The 22,067-nt window shown below is 34.4% G+C and overlaps 1 protein-coding gene across 4 annotated transcripts in view; it reads left to right on the top strand.

The window, feature by feature from the left end:
• The window catches only part of ANO3 (anoctamin 3), a 360,413-nt gene that overhangs the window by 179,483 nt on the left and 158,863 nt on the right, over window positions 1-22,067 (top strand). For all 4 annotated transcript variants that reach the window (XM_031459864.2, XM_064492497.1, XM_064492496.1 and 1 more), the window contains one exon: window positions 14,394-14,512. In XM_031459864.2, coding sequence (XP_031315724.2) covers window positions 14,394-14,512 — 119 coding nt within the window. The remainder of the gene's footprint in view (window positions 1-14,393; window positions 14,513-22,067) is intronic.

Raw genomic sequence — 22,067 nt, 5'->3', positions numbered from 1 at the left:
AAAACAGTATGGAGATTCCTCAAAAGACTAGGAATAGACTTACCATATGATCCAGGAATCCTGCTCCTGGGCATATATCCAGAAGGAACCTACTTCAGGATGACACCTGCATCCCAATGTTCATAGCAGCATAATTTACAATAGCCAAGACATGGAAACAGCCTAAATGTCCATCAACAGATGACTGGATAAAGAAGAGGGGGTATATTTATACAATGGAATACTACTCAGCCATAAAAACCGACAATATAACACCACTTGCAGCAACATGGATGCTCCTGGAGAGTGTCATTCTAAGTGAAGTAAGCCAGAAAGAGAAAGAAAAATACCATATGAGATCGCTCATATATGGAATCTAAAAAAACAAACAAACAAACAAAAGCAAACAAAGCATAAAAACAAAACAGAAATAGACTCACAGACATAGAATACAAACTTGTGGTTGCCAAAGGGGCAGGGGGTGGGAAGAGATAGACTGGGATTTCAAAATTGTAGAACAGAACAAGATTATACTGTATAGCTCAGGGAAGTACATACAAGATCTTATGGTAGCTCACAGAGAAAAAAATGTGACAATATATATATGTTCATGTATAACTGAAAAATTACACTCTATACTGGAATTTGACACAACATTGTAAAATGACTATAAATCAATTAAAAATGTTAAAAAAATACTGAAAAAAAAAAAAAAAAAAGAATTTCTAGCCTAAAACATGTATCTTGGTTTCTGAGGACGTTGATGAGATACTTTTTCATAACTATTTAAACAATGAGCTATGTTATTTATATAGCACTCTGAATGATTGCAAATTAGTCATGTTTTTTTATAATCCTCCTTTGTGTGTGTGTGTGTGTGTTGGGGGGGCATAAAACAGTGCTGGCTTATTAAGTTTCCTAATTAAAGGAAGACAGCCACCAGCAGGTTCATTTCACATACAATATCAAGAACATTTCATCCAAACAAACATGCTCAGAGTACAAAGATCTTTCCCATAATAATTAATTCTGAAAGAGGTTATTGTTATTTTCTAATAAGAAAACAAGAACAAGAACAAAATTCTCATCCAAAATACCCATACAGTTATCCATACAGATTTGCACAGCTCCTTTCATTAATACTTCTCCCAAATTAGTACTAGTTAACAGCCTAACAATGACTCCATTCATGCAAACTTTTTTGTTCAATTCCATGCACCTTACTTTTACAGCTTGCCATTCTAAATATTTACACTTCCTCTAATGCGTAATATAATTGAATGTCCAAACTCCTCATTTCTTTCTTCCTCATTCTAGTGTGCCTCAATCATTTGACACACTTGACTAGTATTTCTATCTCTCCAGGCATTGTACTTCATACCCCATATTTTACCATCCCCCAGCATCTGTCTATCATTAATTCAATTTAGAGAAACATTAGAGCCTCTGAATGGGTTAAATTAGCATACAGGAGGTGTTTGCCTGTATCATGAAGATGTGAATAAAGCTCTAACTGACTGTAGTATCACCAAGTATTCCAGGAATCCACCTGGATGTAACACCTGGCTATGAAATGCAATGTGTATGCCTGTATCATCTGTGAGAAGAGGTCAAGCAAAACGATGTCAAATATGCGGAGAATGTAATTTCATCAAGCATGAGTAATTATTTTAGTAAGTCATGATCTCTTTTAAGTTCAACAAAGTTACATTATCCAATTTTGCTGTTGGAGTTCAGACTACCTGCTTCTAGAGTTGGGTTGGTTAATATATGAAAGTTTCCAAGTACCAATAGGCTCTGATACAATTTTTGGAACCTGACTGATGTGGCCAATAAGTGGCTTTTCTTTTGTACAGTGAACTACTTTAAACTGCCCCATGAGAATATTAATTCTGAGGCAGAGTTAACTGCATGTGATCAGTCTTCAATTGAGGATTGATATTTCTCACTGTTTAAAATGAGAGCTCTGGATGGAAGGAATATTCATGGTTCTACTGAGTTAGTACTCCACCACAGCTCCTAACACATTGTCATAGAGGTTCAGTGAGTATTTGTTCATTGCTTTATTCAGTCACTTACTAAACATCTTTCACACCAAACTCTGCTGGGATCAGAGATATCGTCACTAGCCATCTCTTTCTGCTATCACCAAAATGCGATTCCTATGGCAAAGTGGGATAACAATAATTTACTGAACTCTTATTGCACTACTCTCTACCTGTATTATCTCACTTAATTTTCTTAACAATCCTTTGGGTTGGATATTATTATCATCCTCTTGTTACAGGCAAGGAACCTGATTCTCCAAGAGGTAAATTAACTTTGCCAAATGCCATACAGCCAGCCAATGGAGAACTAAGGTCTCAACTCAGAAACGTTAATCCCTCAACTTCTGTCTTAATCACCACAATAGCTTTTAAAGAAATTAGACCAATGAACACACCACCAAGCTAAACTATTAAACTTCTAGAAAGTGAATGCCTTGATTACCTAACATAAACCACTTACTGAGAGAGTTGTTTCATAACATTAACATTCATATCATTAGTTATGCTATGAAACTGATGAAAAGTGTTCCGTGATGTCCAGGGAACACTAGCTCTGCATGATGTCAGTAGGTGTCAGGCTGGGAGCAGCACAAGAGGAGGGGCAACGCTGCATGGTAGAGTGCCTTTGGGAGATGACTGATTAAAGAAAGCTAATCAGTTTGGGAGGTTAGCTTTTGTTGCTTGGCTTTCTTCTTTCATTTTTTAAATTGTCATCTCTGAACTCTTCATTCTACTTTCTACAGAAGACCCCATGCCCCCAGCCACACAGAAAATCAGACAGACAGAAAGACACACACATACACGGACACAAAGAGACACACACTCATTCTGGAAAGTACTGATCCATGTAACAATGAATTTGAAATCCTGTTATGGCAATAATCTTGTTCATCAATCCTGGAAGCCCTGCTACTATCACTCATTCTTTTTTCTTGTTAGTGTGCTGGAAAATGGCAAAGACAGAGAAATCCATATGAATAAGTAACTGATGCTTGATTCTGCCCATGCTTGTGCTATAGTAAAATCAAGTAACCTCAAGTGAAATAAGCAGGGCTCATTAAAACTAACATAATTTGAGTCCAGCTCACCAAAATATATATCTATCTAATCTTGTGAAATCAACATTTTGCTAATGTTATGAAACAACTCTCTCAGGAGGGGTTTATGTTAGGTAATCAAGGCATTTGCTTTGTACGAGTTTAATCGTTTAGCTTGGTGGCATGTTCATTGGTATAATTTCTTGAAACGGTTATGGTCAAATGAGTACATGATGATTTTGCTTTCTTTGTATCATATTAGATAATCTCCACTAATTTTCATTGTTTTTTCCAGGAATTTCATATTAAAATGGTATAAAAAAGAATTTTCTACTAATGCTACCAACCTACTTAAGGATTACAGAAATAAGGGAATTACAGTGGAAGAACATACTGTTTTCCAGTTTTGAAAGCCTCACAGTCGTTGTAAATCTTTTCAATTGTTTATTAGACACATTATGCAAGTCAGCTTGGCTCACTTTTCAAATTATGTTCAGAATGCAACACTGCCCACCACTTGCTGCTGCGGGCTCTGTATCCACTGCTACATCCTGGCCTAGTCTGCCACCATTTCTTGGTAAACTGGTGTAATAACTTCCTAACTGGTCTCTCTTACCTTCTTATAGTCTATTTTCCACACAGCAGTTAGGAATCTTTAATAAAAGGAAATTAAATCTCACCATTTCTCTACTCAGATCCCTCCAGCTCGTCCATTACATTCAATGTGTAAACTTCACACTGTGGCCATTAGGGGCCTTATGGGAAATCCGGGTCCACCCTCTCTAGGCCATTTTCTTTTGCCTCCTTTCACAGTAGGAAATGTTGCAATCAATCCGACCTTCTTTTGTTCCTTGTTCTTCATAACCTTGCTTTTATCCCAGGGCCCTCCACTGAAAAGAAACCACATTCACACAAACTTCCCTTTATGTGCCCTAATCTTGATTTATTTTTATTCATAATACTTAGGAAGTATTACTGGAAATTACATGATTTGTTTTTCTCCCTCTTTCTGCTTCCAGAGGTCAGAGACTTTCTCAGTTTTGTTGTTGCCTTTAGCCCAGAATCCAGAGCAGTGCCAAGAACACAGCAGGTGCTCCAAGAATATTTGTAGAATCAGAGGAATGGATAAAAGACAAAGAGGATATTGACACACATATCTTTGGAGAGTTTGCTGTAGACTTTGCCCATTACTTTTCTCTCCATGATGACATTCTTCACCGTGATTTTTCTCACCTATTAGAAATCATTACCTTGCTATTTTTCCTCACTGAGGGCCTAATCTGATTATGTTCCTCTTTTTTTTTTTTTTTTTCATTTATGTTGTGTTGACAAACCTTTTTGTAGAGCATTTAAAGACCTAATAGTCATCATTCTTCTTAACTGGTAGGAGGCCTTTCTAACATTACTCTTCTGTGAAGTCCTCCCTAATACTCAGTCATTGAGATGCTGCCTCCTTTCTATTATTATAGCACTTTGGTTATAGTTCTATTCATACTGTGTACCAGATGATAATAATTGCTATTTACATCTGTCTTATTCATATTGCCAAGCACATACTGTGTACTCAATGATAGATAGCTAAATAAATGGTGATTGGGTGAGTGTGTGGAAGGACAGATGTGGATAGAATAAATACCGACACACTGACACAGTGGAAAGAGGTTTATCTGCAGAATTTGCTTAGTCTGGGGTTGACTGCGTCCAGCTCCAGCAATGCCCTCACTGTGACTGACTAGCGTCGGGACCTCAGAACCAACATAGTATTAGGGAGAAGTAGGCAACAAAGGAACAGCAAAGAATTACAGTCTGCATCTTCGTTACCACCATGTTCTAACCACTGAATAAACCATGTATGGACCATTAGATTTATTTTTCACAGGAAACTTTTGGTGGAATAATAATTTTAAAAATCATGGAATGTGTTAGCAGTCAGAGATCCACTTTCAGGAACTAACTCTATCCCTAACTAGAAGGCTACACACCATCCATGCCTTAGATACCTGATCTGTGAAATGGAGATAGCAGTATTACAGTCTGATTTCTTCTTGCAATGTCACTAGAGATTATTTGAACAGGATGGAATTAAGAGTTTTTGTGAGATGCAACTAAGAAAATATATGTTGGCAGTGATGCATGAATTATAAATTATGAAAATAAACATTGATGATGATGATGATTGAAGTATAATTGATGTACAATATTATATTAGTGTAAGCTGTACAACATAGCAATTTGACATTTATATACATTGTGAAATGATCACCCCGGTCTAGTAACCATCTGTCATCATTCAGAGTTAATACATTAATGACTATATTGTCCTTGCTGCATATCCTCCTGGTTTATGTATTTTATATCTGGAATTTTGTGCCTCTGGACCCTCTTCACCCATTTTGCATCCCACCAACTTGCCTCCTCTTTGGCAACCACCAGTCTGTTCTCTGTATCTATGAATCTGTTGGTTTTTTTTTTTTTTTTGCTTGATTCATTTGTTTTAGATTCCATATATAAATGTAATTATGTGATATTTGTCTTTGATATATTTCATTTAGCATGATATCAATGTTGTCCATCCATATTGCCACAGTTAACAAGATTTCATTCTTTTTTATGGCTGAAGAATATATATATATATATATCACTTCTTTATCCATTCATCCACTGATGGACACTTAGTTATTTCCATATCTGGGGTATTGTAAATAATGCTGCAATGAACATAGGGGTACATATATTTTTTCAAACTAGTGTTTTTGTTATCTTTGGACAGATACCCAGAAATGAATTGCTGGATATGATGAGAGTTCTGTTTTTAATTTTTTTGAAGTCTGCGTACTGTTTTCCTTAGCGGCTGCACCAATGTACATTTCCAGCAATGGTGTACAAGGGTTCCCTTTTTTCTGAATTCTTGCCAAAACTTGCTATTTCTTGTCTTTTTTGATAAAAGCTATTCAGACAGGTGTGAGGTGATATCTCATTGTGGTTTTGATTTGCATTTCCCTGGTGATTAGTGACATTGAGCATCTTTTCATGTGCCTGTTGGCCATCTGTATGTTTTCTTTGGAAAAATGCTTGTTCAGATCATCTGCTCTTCTTTCAATCAAAATTTTTTTGATGAGTTGTATGAGTTTTTAATATATTTTGGATATTAACCCCTTATCAGATATATGACTTATGAATATTTTCTCCCATTCAGTAGGTTGCCTGTTACTTTTATCAATGATTTACTTCAGTGTGCAGAAGCTTTTTAGTTTGATATGGCTTCTTTTGTTTACTTTTTGCTTTTATTGCCCTTGCTATTGAAGTCAGATCCAAAAAAAAAAAAAAATTGCTAAGACTGATATCAGAGAGCTTACTGCCTGTGTTTTCTTCTAGGAGTTTTATGATGGATCCATCTTAAGAGGGTTTTGTTTATTTGTTTGTTTGTTGCACATGGTATAAGACAATGCTCTAATTTCATTCTTTTATGTGTTTATCTATATAGTATAGGATAATGCTCCAATTTCATTCTTATGTATATAGCTATCTGGTTTTCCTAACACCATTTATTGAAAAGACTCCTTTCTCCATAGTATATTCTGTCCTCCTTTGTCATAAATTAATTAACCACATGTGCTTGAGTTAATTTCTGGCTATCTGTTCTGTTTCATTGATTTATGTGTTTGTTTTTGTACAAACACTCTACTGCTTTGATTACTATAGCTTTATAGTATAGTTTGAAATCAGATAGCATGCATGATATCTCAGGTTTGTTCTTTCTCAAGACTGCTTTGGCTATTTGGAGTCTCTTGAGGTCCCACGCAAACTGGAGAATTATTTGCTCTAATTCTGTGAAAAAATACTGTTGGAGTTTTGATAGGGACTGCATTGAATCTGTAGATTGCTTTAGACAGTGTGACACTTAAAAGTATTAATTCTTTCAATCTATAAGCATGGAAGATCTTTCCATTTATTTGTGTTCTCTTCAACTTCTTTCATTCATGTCTTACAGTTTTTAGAGTACAGGTCTTTCATCTCTTTGGTTTAATTTATGCTTAGGTATTTTTTTCTTTGAGGTATAATTGTAAGTGGGATTGTTTTTTAATTTCTCTTTCTGATAGCTCATTATTAGTGTATAGAAATACAACAGATTTTTTGTCTAGTCATTTTGTATCCTGCAGTTTTACTGAATTTATCTATTAGTTCTAATAGTTTTTTGGTGGAACTTTTAGAATTTTCTAAATGTAGTCTCATGTCATCTGCAAATAGTGACAGTTTTACCTCTTTCTTTTCAATTTCGATGCCTTTTCTTTCTTTTTCTTGCCTAATTACTCAGGCTAGAACTCCCAGTACAATTTTAAGTAGTGGTGAGAGTGGGCATCCTTGTCTTGCTCCTGATTTTAGAGGAAAAAATTCCAGCTTTTCACCATTGAGATACTAACTGTGGGTTTGTAATATATGGCCTTTATTATGTTGAGGTTCATTCTCTCTGTAACCACTTTGTTGAGAGTTTTTATCATAAATGGATAATGAATTTTGTCATATGCTTTTTCTGAATTTATTGAGATGATCATGTGATTTATATCCTTCATTTGTTAATGAGGTTTATTATGTTGATTGATTTGTGAATGTTGAACCTCCTTTGCATCTTTGGAGTAAATCACAGTTGATCATAATATATGATCTTTTTAATGGATTATTGAATTAGGTTTGCTAGTGTTTTGTTGAGAATTTTCACATCTATCTTCATTAGGGAAATTGGCCTATAATTTTCTTTTTCTTTTTTTCTTTGTAGTATCTTTCTCTGGTTTTAGTGTCTGAGTAGTGTTGGCCTTTTTAAATAAATTTGGAAACATTCCCTCCTCTTCAATTTTTGGAAAAATTTGAGAAGGATAAGTGTTAAATCAGTGAATGTTTGGTACAATTCACCAGAGAAGAATGTTTGGTACAATTCACCAGAGAAACCATCAGGTCCTAGACTTTGTATCAGCTGTAACTTCTCTTCTTTTATTTCTGTTTTATTTATTTGAGCCCTTCATTTTTTTATCTTGGTGAGTCTAGCTAAAAGTTTGCCAATTTTGTTTATCTTTTCAAAGAACCAGCTCCTATTTTCATTGATCTTTTCTATTATCTTTTTAGTCTCTATGCTATTTATTTCCATTCTGATTTTCTTGTTTCTTTCCTTCTACTAACTTTTGGTTGTGTTTATTTTTCTTTTTCTAGTTTATTTGGTGTAAAATTAGATTGTTTATTTGAATTTTGTTTGTTTATTTCTTTAGGTAGACATGCATTGCTATGAACTTCCCTCTTAGAAATGCTTTTGTTCCATTCTATAGATTTTGCTCTCATTTGTCTCTAGGTATTTTGTGACTTCTCCTTTGATTTTTTTCTATGACCCAGTTGTTGTTTAGACACATGTTGCTTAACCACCACATACTTGTGGTTTTGTAGTTTTCTTCATGTAATCGATTCCTAGTTTCATACTGTTGTGCATCATCAAAGATGCTTGATAGGATTTCAGTATTCTTGAATTTATTGAGACTGTTTTGTGGCCTAACGTGATATATCCTGGAGAATGCTCTATGTGTACTTGAGAAGAATGTGTATTCTGCTGCTTTTGGATGGAATGTTTTGTATATATCTATTAAAATCATCTAGTTTAATGTGTCATTCAAGGCTGATGTTTTCTTATTGATTTTTTATCTGGATGATCTATCTATTGATACAATTTGGGTGTTAGAGTTCCCTACTATTATTGTATTGTATTATTTCTCCCTTTAAGTCTCTTAATATTTGCTTTACATATTTTGGTGCTTCTATGTTGAATGCTTATATATTTATAGATGTTATATCCACTTGTTGGATTTTCCCCTTTATCATTATGTAATGCCCTTATTTGTCTTTTATTTGAGTTTTTGTTTTAAATTCTATTTTGTCTAATGGGAGTATAACTATACAAGCTTTCCTTTTGTTTTCCTTTGCACGGAATTTTTTTTTTTCCATCCCTTTACTTTCAAGTTGTGTATGTTCTCACTTATAAAGTGAGTCTCTCGTAGGCAGCATATAGATGAATCTTTTTATTTTAATCCATTCAGTCATTCTATGCCTTTTGATTTGAGCATTTAGCCCATTTACATATAAAGTAATTATTGATAGGACATTTTGCTAATTGTTTTCTGGCTGTTTTTGTAGTTTCTCTCTGTTTCTTTCTTCTTCTCTTTCTCTCTCCCCCTGTGGTTTGATTATTTTTTTAGTATTATGTTTAAATTCCTTCTTTTCTTTTGTGTATCTACTACAAGTTTTTGTTTTGTAGCTACAAAGAGGCTCACATATAACATCCTGTGTACATAACTGTCTATTTTACATTGATAACAACTTAAATTTTGGCACATTCCAAAGCTCTACACTTTTGCCCCATTACCTTTTATGTTTTTGATGTCACATTTTATAACTTTTTGTTTTATATTCCTTAATTAATTTTGTAGTTTTAGTTAATTCTATTACTTCTGTCTTTTAACCCTCACACTAAATTTATAAGTGATTAATTCATTACTTTTTCTATATGTTAACCTTTACCAGTGAGATTTTTATTTTATATGTTTCCTTCAAGGGAAGGAATCTAATTTAGTACTTAGTTTCAGGCTGAGTAGAAATCATGCCTTTAGGCAGCATCTTTTAAAGTATGCAAATATATATTATCCCCTGGGGTTGCAATCCTAAATTATACTGCTCTTAAGAGATTTAAGGGTGGCCTTGGGTGACAGTTACAAAAATCAGGGCTCCAGATAAGTGTATAAGCTACTGCCAAGTTGTAGCATGGCCAAGGGAGTGCAAAAGGATGCTATCTCCCTATGTGAACCCCCTCCTTCCCTGAAAGTACTTCCATAGCCTCTAGGTGTGTAGGAAGCCTTAAGTCAGTTGCTCAGGCTGAAGCTCCAGCATAAATAAATACTTTTTTTCACAAGAAGATGGGGGTATGTTTCAGTGTTTCAGTCTGCTGTCTGTGCAGTGCCCTGAGGGTGGTAGTCTGCCAAGAACTGACTCTGATTATTTGTTACAGGCCAGTGGAGACCAGGAACCAGCCCCCTTGGCCACCAGGGTTAGATGATCAGTAAATACCACCAGGGCACCTGCTGGCTTTTGTGAGTCAGCTGGAGAGTATAGGAAGCTGGGCACTCTTGCCGGCTTGAGGAAAAGAGAAACTGCCTTGACTGTGCCTGACTGCAGGCTTCAGTGATGCAGTGAGAAAGTGCTTTGTTTGTACCTTTGTGCTCGCTTTAGAAGAGAGCAGAATGCTGTGACGATTCATGTTCCCTGGCTCCAGATAGCAAGTGAGGGAGTATTATGTATGTGCTTTCCGGTATCAGCAAGGCAGAAGGAGAGTGCAGTGACTTCTTGCCCTACCTGCCCTAGCAAGCAGCAGAAGGATCTGACTTGTGGGCCTTTGCTAACAGGGCAGGTAGAGAGTGCAAAAATGGTGTCTACCAGTGCCTCTGTCTCTGGAGAGCATTTCAGCTATCCCCTGTCCTCCTAGCAGATGCTTTAAGATTAGCAAATGAATCTCCTTCACATATATTCTAAGCACTTTTTAAACCGCTGTTTTTGTGCAGAATCTTGGAGTGAATGAGACTGCATGCAAGCCCTTTAAAAGGTGAATCTCAGTTCCCTGTGGTCCTTTGGGCCCCTTGAATGTCTTCCCGTTTGTTTTCTAAGCCAGATGTTTTGGGGGCTTGTCTCTCTGGTGTAGATCCCAAGTGTTGGGGTGCTTCATGTAGGGCACAAACCCATTGCTCCTCTGAGAGAAATGCTAGCTGAGGAAATCCCTCCCAGTTGGATGTCATTGAGCTAGGAGTGGGGATTTTGGTGAAACTGTCAAATGTGGTCTCTCCTACCTGTCTCAGTGTGGTACTTTTATCTTTTGTAATGGTGGAGCAGTTCATCTAGTTGTCTGAGGAAACTGTTCCTTATGGAGCTATAGATTTGGTGTGTCCCTAGGAAGAGGTGAGTCCAGGGTCTTCCTATGCTTCCATCTTGGACCTGATTTATTGTTCTTATTTTAGTCTTCAGCCTCAACTATTCTGGCAGTCCTAAAACATACTATCTTTAGTAACGTATGGAAAGGTTATACAATTGTAAGTAAGTGGAGACCAACTAATACGATCACTCACACATACTTAAAATTGTTCAAGAGTTACATTATCCATTTCCAGATGCTTAAGCAGTTACAATACAATGTAACAACATAATGAAATAAAATAGCATTATAATGAAAAAGAATGAGCTAGGGATCACATTAAATGATTGATAGGGATCACATTAAATCTTTAGATTGCTTTGTGTACTATGGTCATTTTGGCTACATTAATTTTTCCAATCCAAGAGCATGGGCTATCTTTCCAGTCCACGAATCATCTTTGATTTATTTTATTAATGTTTTATAGTTCTCAGCATATGTCTTTCACCTCCTTGATTTGGTTTATTCTTAGGTATTATTTTTTTATGTGATTTTAAGTAAGATTTTTTTTTTTACTTTCTCTTTCCGATATTTCGTTGTTAGTGTGAAGAAATGCAATAGATTTCTGTATATTAATCTTGTGTACACTGCTACCTTGCTGAATTATTCATCATATGTAAGAGTTTGTGTCAAGTGTTTAGGGTTTTCAATATAAATTATCATGTCATCTGCATATAATGAGAATTTTACCTCTTTCCTTCCGATTTGAGTACCTTTTATTTCTTTTTCTTGTCTGATTGCTGTGACTAGAACCTCTAATATTATGTTGAATAGAAGTGGTGAGAGTAAGCATCCTTGTCTTGTTCTGGAATTTAGCCAGAAGGCTTTCAGCTTTTTACCACTGACTATTATGTTGGCTATGGGTTTATCACAAATACTTTTTATTACATTGTGATGTTCCCTCTATACACACTTTGGAAAGAGTTTTTATCATGAATGAATTCAAATTTTATCAAATACTTTTTCTACATCTATTGAGATGATCATATGATTTTTATCTTCTCTTTTGTTGATGTGGTATATCAGATTGATCGATTTGTGTATGCCTTTTCTCTTTCTTGATGATTTTTTTAAAGCACAACCTTTTAATTTTGATGAAATCCAGTTTGTCTGTTTATTTTTAAGGGTGTATGTCTTCCTATCATTCAGCTACTGAAGAGCAGCAATAGTTCCATTTGTCATAACCAAAATTATCCTGTTATCTTCTGTACCATGAAGTTGTTAGATGGTTTTGTTTTTTAAAAGTGTTTTTTTCTTAATTATTAAACTTCCTGATTTTAGGATACTATCAATTGCAAGAAGCATCATCAAATTAATAAGCACTTTTAGGAAAAATGTGTTGCTACCATCTTAAATAAATACACGAGCTGTTTACCCATCCTGATTTCAGAAATGCTAAAATTTGGGGGAAAGGCATTTTAAGATAAGAAAATATGATATATATTTGGTGTAACTTAGTGTTATTGCTTAAATTACTCAGTTTAATAGAAATTTAATTTATTTTTTAGCACACGGGTTGAATTTTGCACAAATAAAACTCTGTGTGCTTGGTAAGAACCAAAACATATTGGTAGGTTTTGTTTATATTTCAGATGATCCTACTAATGGAAAAGGGTTTAGGTTTCTTATTCAAAATGCAGTGTGGTTCTCTTCATTGTCACTCTCACATGATGATTGGCATTAATACTAACTGCATTTTTTCCTAATTCTGCTATTTATTATACACACAAACTTTTGGCAAGAATAACAGAAAAAAAAGGTCAAGGAAGAGGGGGAAACTCCCATTCCACTACGAAAATAAAGAGTAGTTTTCACATTCTTTTCATACTGTAATTTTTCACTTTGTCTTTAAATTGTTTTATGAAGTTTCACTCAGAATGGAAAGCATATTTAAAATAAAATATATCAAAATAGAAAAAAAACCTAGCTTTTTAGATTACTATTTTATTTTAAGCATTTCTGTATGTTGTCCTCGATGTGTTTCAGCTTTAGATGCACCCTTTACTAATTTGGTGACTTTGCCATGCTACTGAATTTCCATATGCCTTTGTTTATTTATTATTAAATGTAGGTTAAAATTATACACACTTCATAGTGTTGTCAGAAAGATTAAAGGAAATTATACATGTAAGATTTCTAGCTCTTAGTATGTACTCAGCAAATGTTAACTGTCAATCAGTATTAGTTATTATTAATAGGTCTAGGTATAACTCTAAATGCCTAGGGCATTTTAACATAATTAGTAATTAACTACATCCCAAGACATAATATGACCCGTCCAGTCTTAGTTCATACCACTGTTCATAACCTGATACTGCTAGATGTACATGGGCATCATATGTTATAGCAGATTTTAAGCATTACTAATAAAAGAAACTAATGCATGTGATATAAACAAAATTTTTTATTCTGTTATAATATTATCACATGATTAAACTCTTGAAAATGTATGTATAGTTGTCCATGTCAAAATTCATTTTTGATAGGTATTAACAGATTGAATAAAATAACTAAAACATTTTCATTTATTTGAAAAGACTAAATATTTAGGAGTCTGTCTGGTTTTGAATTTGAAGAGTTAGTTGAATCACCTAGAACACAAATTTTGTGACGCATGTCCACAGTTCTTGGTTATGCTTACATCTACCATGGATATTTCCTATTTTATACTCTGTTACATCAATTATTACTTGTTCGTTATTCATATAAATTCTTATGTGTAATTTATATTTCAGTATCTTACCCTTTTTGACTTGGTAATTACTATATTTCAATGTTCTCACTCCTTTTTTGCAGTTGTGGTTTCATTTCAATCTTCTTTTTCGTCTCTTTTGTAATGTTTGTTATTTCTTCTGTGATTTCTCAAACTTCTTACCCTCTTCAGTCAAATTTACATTTATGAAATTTTATAAATTTTAAGAAAATAAATTATCAAAGTCAATATTTTTAATTAAACAAATAAATGTTTTATATTTGCTTTCAAAAGCAAAATTCTATTGAATTCTTATAAATATCTCTATCTTCAAGTTCAAAAGAGATGATGTGTCCAGTAGAGTTTGCAAGATTTTAATTTTGTTTTCAAAAAGTTGAAGTACATTAAATAACAGAGATACATTTAATTCTTATGGAAGTTACTGTAGTGTTGGCATTAATCCAATAACAGGCAAGCTTCCGTGTTATTACATTTTTGTGCTTATTTATTGGATGCATGGGTCATTTAAAATTATACTTGGTTGAAACTTGGGAAAACATGAATAAAAAGAGATTAGTACATTTAAAGAGATAGAAAAGGAAGAAGGATGAAAATGGATGTTATTTTCTCTTTCTCTTTTCTAGCCCTAGGAAAAGATAAGGATTACACTGACGAATCAGAACACGCTAATTATGACCGATCTCGCCTCATTAAGGACTTTGTTCCCAAAAGTAATTCTGAACACAGGACAAGATTGCCTAAGGTAACACAAACTAAACAATCAGTTAGTCATTTGAAGACTCTTATGTTTAAAATCATTCAATTCTTTTCCATTTTAATCTATATTGTGCTGGAGAAAGTAAGAACATCACACAGGTTATATCTTTAAGGCTCAAAAGTGGAAAGTTATATGTAGACATCATATGCGTTTATGTTATCAAACAGAATTTTATAAACAATCTGAAATATAAAAGTATTTAGTAATGTTTTCTTTAGGGGTTTATTGCTTCTTGTGTCTTGTTTTTCTAGAGGCATCATGATTAATGAAAACATGGATTTTAATATCAAATGAACCAAGATTTGAATTATAGTTCTACTACTTATAGTTGTAATAATTTTGGTAGGTTAAACTCACTAAGCCTTGTTTTCATCATCTGTAAAATTAGAATCATGTATGTGCTTGAAATTTTTTTCTTCCAGTTTTATTGAGATATAATTGACATGCAGCACTTTATAAGTTTAATGATTTGACTTACATACATCAGTAAATGATTACCAGAATAAGATTAGTTAACATCCATCATCTCATATAGATGTAAAATCAAAGAAACAGAAAAAATACGTGTATTTATATATTTCCTCATGATTAGAGCTCATAGGATTTACTCAACAACTTTCATATGCAGCATACTGGAATTTTAGTTATAGTCATGTTGAACATTATATTCCTAGTACTTATTTATTTTATAACTGGAAGTTTGTACCTCGTAACCATCTTCATCCAGTTCCCCTTTCATTCCACTCCCCACTTCTGGTAATCACAAATCTGATCTCTTTTTCTACAAGTTTATTTGTTTTTGAAGTATAATTGTCCTCAACTCTATGTTGGTTTCTGTTACACAACATAGCGATTCAGTATTTCTGTATGTTTCAAAATGATCACCCTAAGTCTAGTTACAGTATGTCACCATATAAATATATTACATGGTTATTGACTATATTTCCCTACACTGTATGTTTCATAGCCAGGACTCATTTCTATTGCAACTGGAAGTTTGTACCTCTTAATCTTCCATACCTATTGCTTTCTTCTCCTCATCCCTCTCCCCTCTGGCAACCACCTGTTTGTTCTCTGTATCTATAATTCAGTTTCTGTTTTGGTATATTTGTTCATTTTTTGTGTGTTTTTAAATTTCACATGTAAATGAAATCAGTGTTTGTTTTTCTCTATCTGACTTATTTCACTGAGCAAAATACCCTCTAGGTCTTTCCATATGGTCACAGATAGCAAGATGTTATTCTTTTCATGGCTGAGTAATATTCCATTGTGTATAGATACCACATCTTTATCCATTTAGCTCTTGACAAGCACTTAGGTTGCCTCCATATCTTGGATATTATAAATAAGGATGCAATGAACATAAGAATGCATATATCTTTTCTAATTTGTGTTTTTGTTTCTTCAGGTAAATACCCAGGAGTGGTATTGCTGGGTCATATCCTAGTTTTATTTTAAAATTTTTTTGAGGAATCTCCATGCTATTTTCCATAGTGGCTACACCAGTTTACATTCCCACTGACAGAGTACTAGGGTTCTCTTTTCTCTACATCCTGGCTGACACTTGTTATTTATGTCATTTTGATAATAACCATTCTGACTGTTGTGAAGTGATATCTCATTGTGGTTTTGATTTACTTTCCTGAAGATTAGTGATGTTGAGCATCTTTTCATGCGTCTTTTGGCCATCTGTATGTCTTCTTTGGAAAAATGTCTATTCAGAGCCTCTGTCCATTTTTTAATCAGAATCTGTCATTTTTGATAACGAGTTATCTGAGTTCTTTATATATTTTGGATATTAATCCCTCATTGGAAATATTGCTTGCAAATGTCTTCTCCCATCGAGTAGGCGCCCTTTTTATTTTGTTGGTAGTTTCCTCACTGTGCAAAAGCCTTTTAATTTAATGTAGTTTCATTTGCTTATTTTTGCTTTTGGTTCCCTTGCTGAGGAGACAGATACAAAAAATATTGCTAAGATTGTTGTCAAAGAGTGTACTGCCTATATTTTCTCCTAGAAGTTTCATGGTTTTAAGTCTTACATTTAAGTCTTTAATCCATTTTAAATTTATTTTTGTGCATGATGTGAGAAAGTTGTCCAGTTTGATTTGTGTGTGTGTGTAGCTTTCCAGTTTTTTCAACATCATTTATTGAAGAAGCTGTCTTTTCCCCATTGTGTATTGTTGTCTCATTTTTATAGACTAATTGCCCATATGAGTGTGGATAAACTTCTAGGCCCTCTATTCTGTTCCATTGACGTATGTGGTTTACTTTTGGGCCAGTTCTATACTGTTTTGATTACTGTAGCTTTGTAGTTTGACATCAAGAAGCATGATACCTCCATCTTTGTTCTTTCTCAGGCTTGTTTTGGCTGTTTAGCATTTTTTGTGTTTTCATGCAAATTTTAGAGTTACTTGTTTTAAACCTGTGAAAAATGCCATTGGTATTTTTGATAGAGAGTGCATTGAATCTGTAAATTGCTTTGGGTAGTATGGTCCTTTGAACAATATTAATTCTTTCAATTCATGAACACAATATATCTTCCTATCTGTTTGTGTGGTTTGTGTGGTTTTCAGTTACTTTCAACAGTGTCTTATAGTTTTCCAAGTATAAATCTTTCACCTCCTTAGTTACATTCTGAAGTATTTTGTTCTTTTTGATGCAATTATAAATAGGATTGTTTTCTTAATTTCTCTTTCTGATAGTCCATTGTTAATGTATAGAAATGCAATGGATTTCTGTATATTAATTTTGTGTCCTACAACTTTACTGCATTTATTGATAAGTTCTAGTAGTTTTTTGGTGGTATCTTAAGGATTTTTTTATGTGTAGTATTATGTCATCTGCAAACAGTAACAGTTTTACTTCTTCCTTTTCAATTTGGATTCCTTTTATTTATTTTTCTCATCTAATTGCTGTAACTAGGACTCCCAATATTATGTTGAATAAAAGTGGTGAGAGTGGGCATCTTTGTCTTGTCCTGATCTCAGAGGAAATGCTTTCAGCTTTCACTGTTGAATATGATGTTAGCTGTGGATTTGACATAAATGGGCTTTGTTATGTTGAGATATATTCCCTCTGTACCCATTCTGTTGATCATTTTTATCATAAATGGATGTTGAATTTTGTCAAAAGCTTTTTCTGCATCTATTGATATGATCATATAATTTTTATTTTTCAGTTTGTTAATGTGGCAATATCACTTTGATTGATTTGCAGATTTTGAACCATGCATCCCTGGGATAAATCTCATTTGATCATGGTGTATGATCCTTTTAATGTATTGTTGAATTCTTTGATGATTACATGAAAGAACCATCTGAAAGTATCTGGAGCGTAGTAAAAGATGAATATGCGGAAGGTTTTTATAACAACTTGGAGGTTTAGAATACCTCACTGAAATAATAGTTCCTCAACAGATGAATAACTGGATGGGGTTTAGTTTTAAAAAGCCCTGGTTCCAGCAATCCCACCATCCATCAAAATGATTCTGTGGATTCTTTAAAGCATCTGTCTGAATGTGGTCATCCAACACCAAATACCATCCCCTTTTGATGCTTTCCAACACAAAATCTGACTCAGTCGAAGCTTACTTTTGTTTTTGTTTCCTATTGATTAAAGTGGGAATTCCTTTGTAAAAGAAATTTGGATATTAAGTGCAATTTAACACAAAGAATGACTTAGCTTTTAGTTGTCACTGTATGGCCAATAATCACTTCCTTGGAAATATCTTTTTCTGTGATGTTTGATTTGGTTTGACCTGGATTAATTTTGCAAATCCCCTCATTAGTCACCATCAATGTGTAAGTGAAGAAATATGCCACAGTTTAAATATTACTACTATAATGATTTCAAATTGTAGCAAATAGATGCCAAACTTAATGCTTGTGCCAAATTTATTTATTCATTCCTCTTTGGTTTGGTTTTGTTAAAGAGGGTTACTATTTTGTGCTGGGAATTCATAGGTTATATTCACACATCAAGGGTTTAACTCCCTGTGTTTACTTCATCTGCCTCCCTGTGTCTGTCTGTCTGACACAGCGGATATTTTGAGAGTCTCTGTTACCTATAAAGCATTGTTCCAAATGACCTGAGCCTGAGACAAGTTATAAGAAAAATTGGGAAAAAGCAGATGTTGTTCTTTAATGTGTTTACGGCACCAATGAATAGGAGGACAGACACAAAGTGCTTCAAATAATTAGAAAATGAACTAAGATTAAATAAAATTTGTATTATCTGCCTCTCCAGAATTTACCACATGCCACCAATGATACCCACCATTTCATTTCTGTGCTATGGCAGCCATTTCCCAAGTCTCACTTTGACTAGATGTGAACTTTAGAATGTTAAAGAAGAAATAGTTAAACCTGAGTGCATGTTCTGTTTTTGACATAAAAATAAAAGAATGATGTGTGGTGATGGTAACATACTATAGTTGTTCAATCCAAGAAATCCTAGTCTAATGTCCTGTCAGTCCTATTGCACTTCTACTCAAACTAGAAAATATAATGCCATTACCTCCTTGTTTTTGGATTCACTCTTCTAGCTTCTATCAAAATATGTCCACTTTTATCCATTTCATAGGTTAGGGTGCAGCACAAATCACATTTGAACAAATGGTTCCATTACGAAAAGAAAAAAAAAAGATGTTCAAAAGCCACTTCTTGCTTGCAAAGCTTGCAAAATAATCTCCTTAGATATTTTCTTTATGTTCATTTGCCACAGAGAAACTCAAAAAAGCAATGATCTGTATTTCTGCTGTTCGACCTGGTATCTGCGTGACCTTCAATTTATAACTTTGCTGACATTCCTTTTATTCCATCCCATCATTTGATATGCATATATATATGTGTGTGAGAGAGTATATAAAGTTGGATCTTATAAAATTGACAATATTCATTCATTTGTGACCTACAAAATAGCAACTTTCATATGGTTTATATTAACCATGTATTAATATAAATGTATATAATTGTGTGGTTGAAGCTATGTGTCTCACACATTATTTGCTTCGGATAATGGTGCTGGTTACAACCAGTCCCATGTATATTATGCAATGTAACTGATACGTATTTCTTCACAAAAGTTGCTCGATTGCAAAGGGACCATTTTAGAGATGACAAAGCAAGTTTATTAAGAGTCAACAGGAAAGGAGCAAAACTCACAGAGGAAAATAATTCCTAATGTAAACTACATTGTGAGTCATGACAAGTATTGGAGTACAGAAAGCAAATAGCGCTTTCTAACAGGATTTTCCATCAGCTATAATCTGGATTCATAGGAAATAACTGCAAATCTGCCAAGGCGGTATCTTACGTTAAATTTATTAGGAAATTCTGTTGAGGTCATCAGCTGTAAAAACAAACAAATCTAGAAACCCATCTGACCAGTTTACTGGTTATTGTGTACATAGACTTTACATATACTTGAGAACTTGGTTTGTCAGCCACTGCACAAACATTTCCTGAATGATCTTGAGTCAATGTGGTGATTTTATTTTGATCCTATATCCGTTGCTTATGCTAATTTTGTGAGCCAAATATCTTTGTAAATTATTACAGTTTATTCTAGAATTAATCTTCAGAAAAAGGAATTGTATCTTTAGAATATTTTACTTTAAATCATAAACTTGTAGCATGTGTCATTTATACTAAAATTCTTCAATATTTTAGGAATTAAACACATCTTTGATACTGATATCTAATATGATGAAGTGATGTTGATATGTTAACAGGACTTATTTTTTATTTATTTGGAACCTGCTGAGAGCAAATTTTGACACTACAGGACAGAGAAAGATGGCAAACACGGACAGGTCTTGTTGTCCAGGTAGTGGGATGCAGTTCAGGAGGTGGGCATGAATATAAAGAGAAGAAGCTAAGAGGCTCTAGAGTTTTTCAGTGAGACTTTGCAGCTCCTCCCACCAAGAGGCAGAATCTATTGAACTGGCCTTGGGCCTTACCTTGGCCAGTAGATTGCTGCAGGAGTGACAGCATGCCAGTGCTGAACCTTGAACCCAAAAACTCCTGCCCTTACGTTCTTTCCCTTGGGACTCTGCCTCCACCGTGTGAACAAGTAAGAGCTATCCTGAAAGAGGATAAGGCCTTGTGGGCCAGAACCTGGTGAGTTCAGTTGTCCCATCTGAGACAGAGATGTGAGAGAATCCAGTGACAAAGACCAGAAAACTCAGACCCGTGAGAAGGTCTTGCCGAGACCAGAAGAACTACCCAACTGGGCTCAGCCCACCCACAGAATCATGAGCTAAAGAAAAATTGTTTGGGGACAGTTTGTTTCTCAGCAATAGGTAATGAAGCCTTTACAGCCATAAAGGATAAAGGATAACATATTTGCTGATACAAATAATTGTTAATATAAATTGAATTTTTTCCTCTCAAAAATGGAAAGATTTGCAAAATTGTTCCTAAGTTTTCTACAACATGTTCATATTATCCATTTAACTCGACAGAGCCCAAGTAGATTTCAGATGTTGCAACCTAAATTGCACAAAATCTAGGCATCTATCTAAATTTTCTGAAATTATCTTTTTTTAAACTCTGGTTACAAAAATGCTTTTTTTGGTACCATTAAATCATGCAGAATTCCAAGATTACCTTCATGAACCATATGTGTGTTGTTAGCAGTGTCAAAAACATCCATTAAAATTGGTGTAGATATAACTTTTTAAAGGCAAGTTTATTCCCTTTTTAATATTTTGACAAAAAGGCTGTGTCACACCTGTGTGGACAAGAAAATTGAGGGAGCAAATTTGTAATGTAATGTAGGAAAAGGAACAATTCTATAAATTCATAGACTAGAGCACCTGGGCTGACTGCAAGCAAAGTTCTAGAGGAGAGAGAGATTGTTTTTAAGATAGTTTGGGGACATTTTGCCTTTCTCTGTCTCATTAATATAGAGAGCACTGTGAATAGCACTTGAAGATAAGGTCCTATAACCAGCTGGATGATCTCAGAAATAAAATCCCTTTCTCCATCAAGGAGGCATGTTCTACACATCAGTTGAGGCCTCTAGATGTGGACAATTTACAGGGAATGTCTATAATTAATCTAGGTTAAAAGGGGCAAACCTGTGAATTAGAATCCGTGGGTTTTGTAGTGACATTAATGAAGAGTTTGCAGCTGCTACCATCCCTCAGGATGCTCAGAATAACTACAGATGTTGCCAGTAATGAGTCTGGGAATAGAAGTCTATATTCCAAATTACAGTGACTTCTCTTCTTAAAGGATGCTAGGTATCAAATCAGACAGGAGGGAGGTCATAGACTAGGAAAATCTTGATATGAATATTTTAGAAGCTCATTAAATTTAAATCACAAGGCCATTCAGTTTGACTGTGTCAACTGCATTGGCAGATGGTGTTCATCTTTAAGCTGGTAATGGGAATAATTACTAAGATTGGAGACAGATCATATAATGGTGAAGGGACAAGGGAGGTGGCCCCTGTAGTCTTCTGCAGTGGACCTTTCATGTGGACATTGGCAACTATTTAACTTGTCTCAATGGTTCTTTACCTCCAAATCATGTAC

This window comes from Camelus dromedarius, chromosome 12 (genome assembly GCF_036321535.1).
Source record: "Camelus dromedarius isolate mCamDro1 chromosome 12, mCamDro1.pat, whole genome shotgun sequence".
Taxonomy (NCBI): Eukaryota; Metazoa; Chordata; class Mammalia; order Artiodactyla; family Camelidae; genus Camelus; species Camelus dromedarius.
Note: the sequence above shows the minus strand (reverse complement) of the source record. Positions and strands in the feature narration are given on the sequence as shown.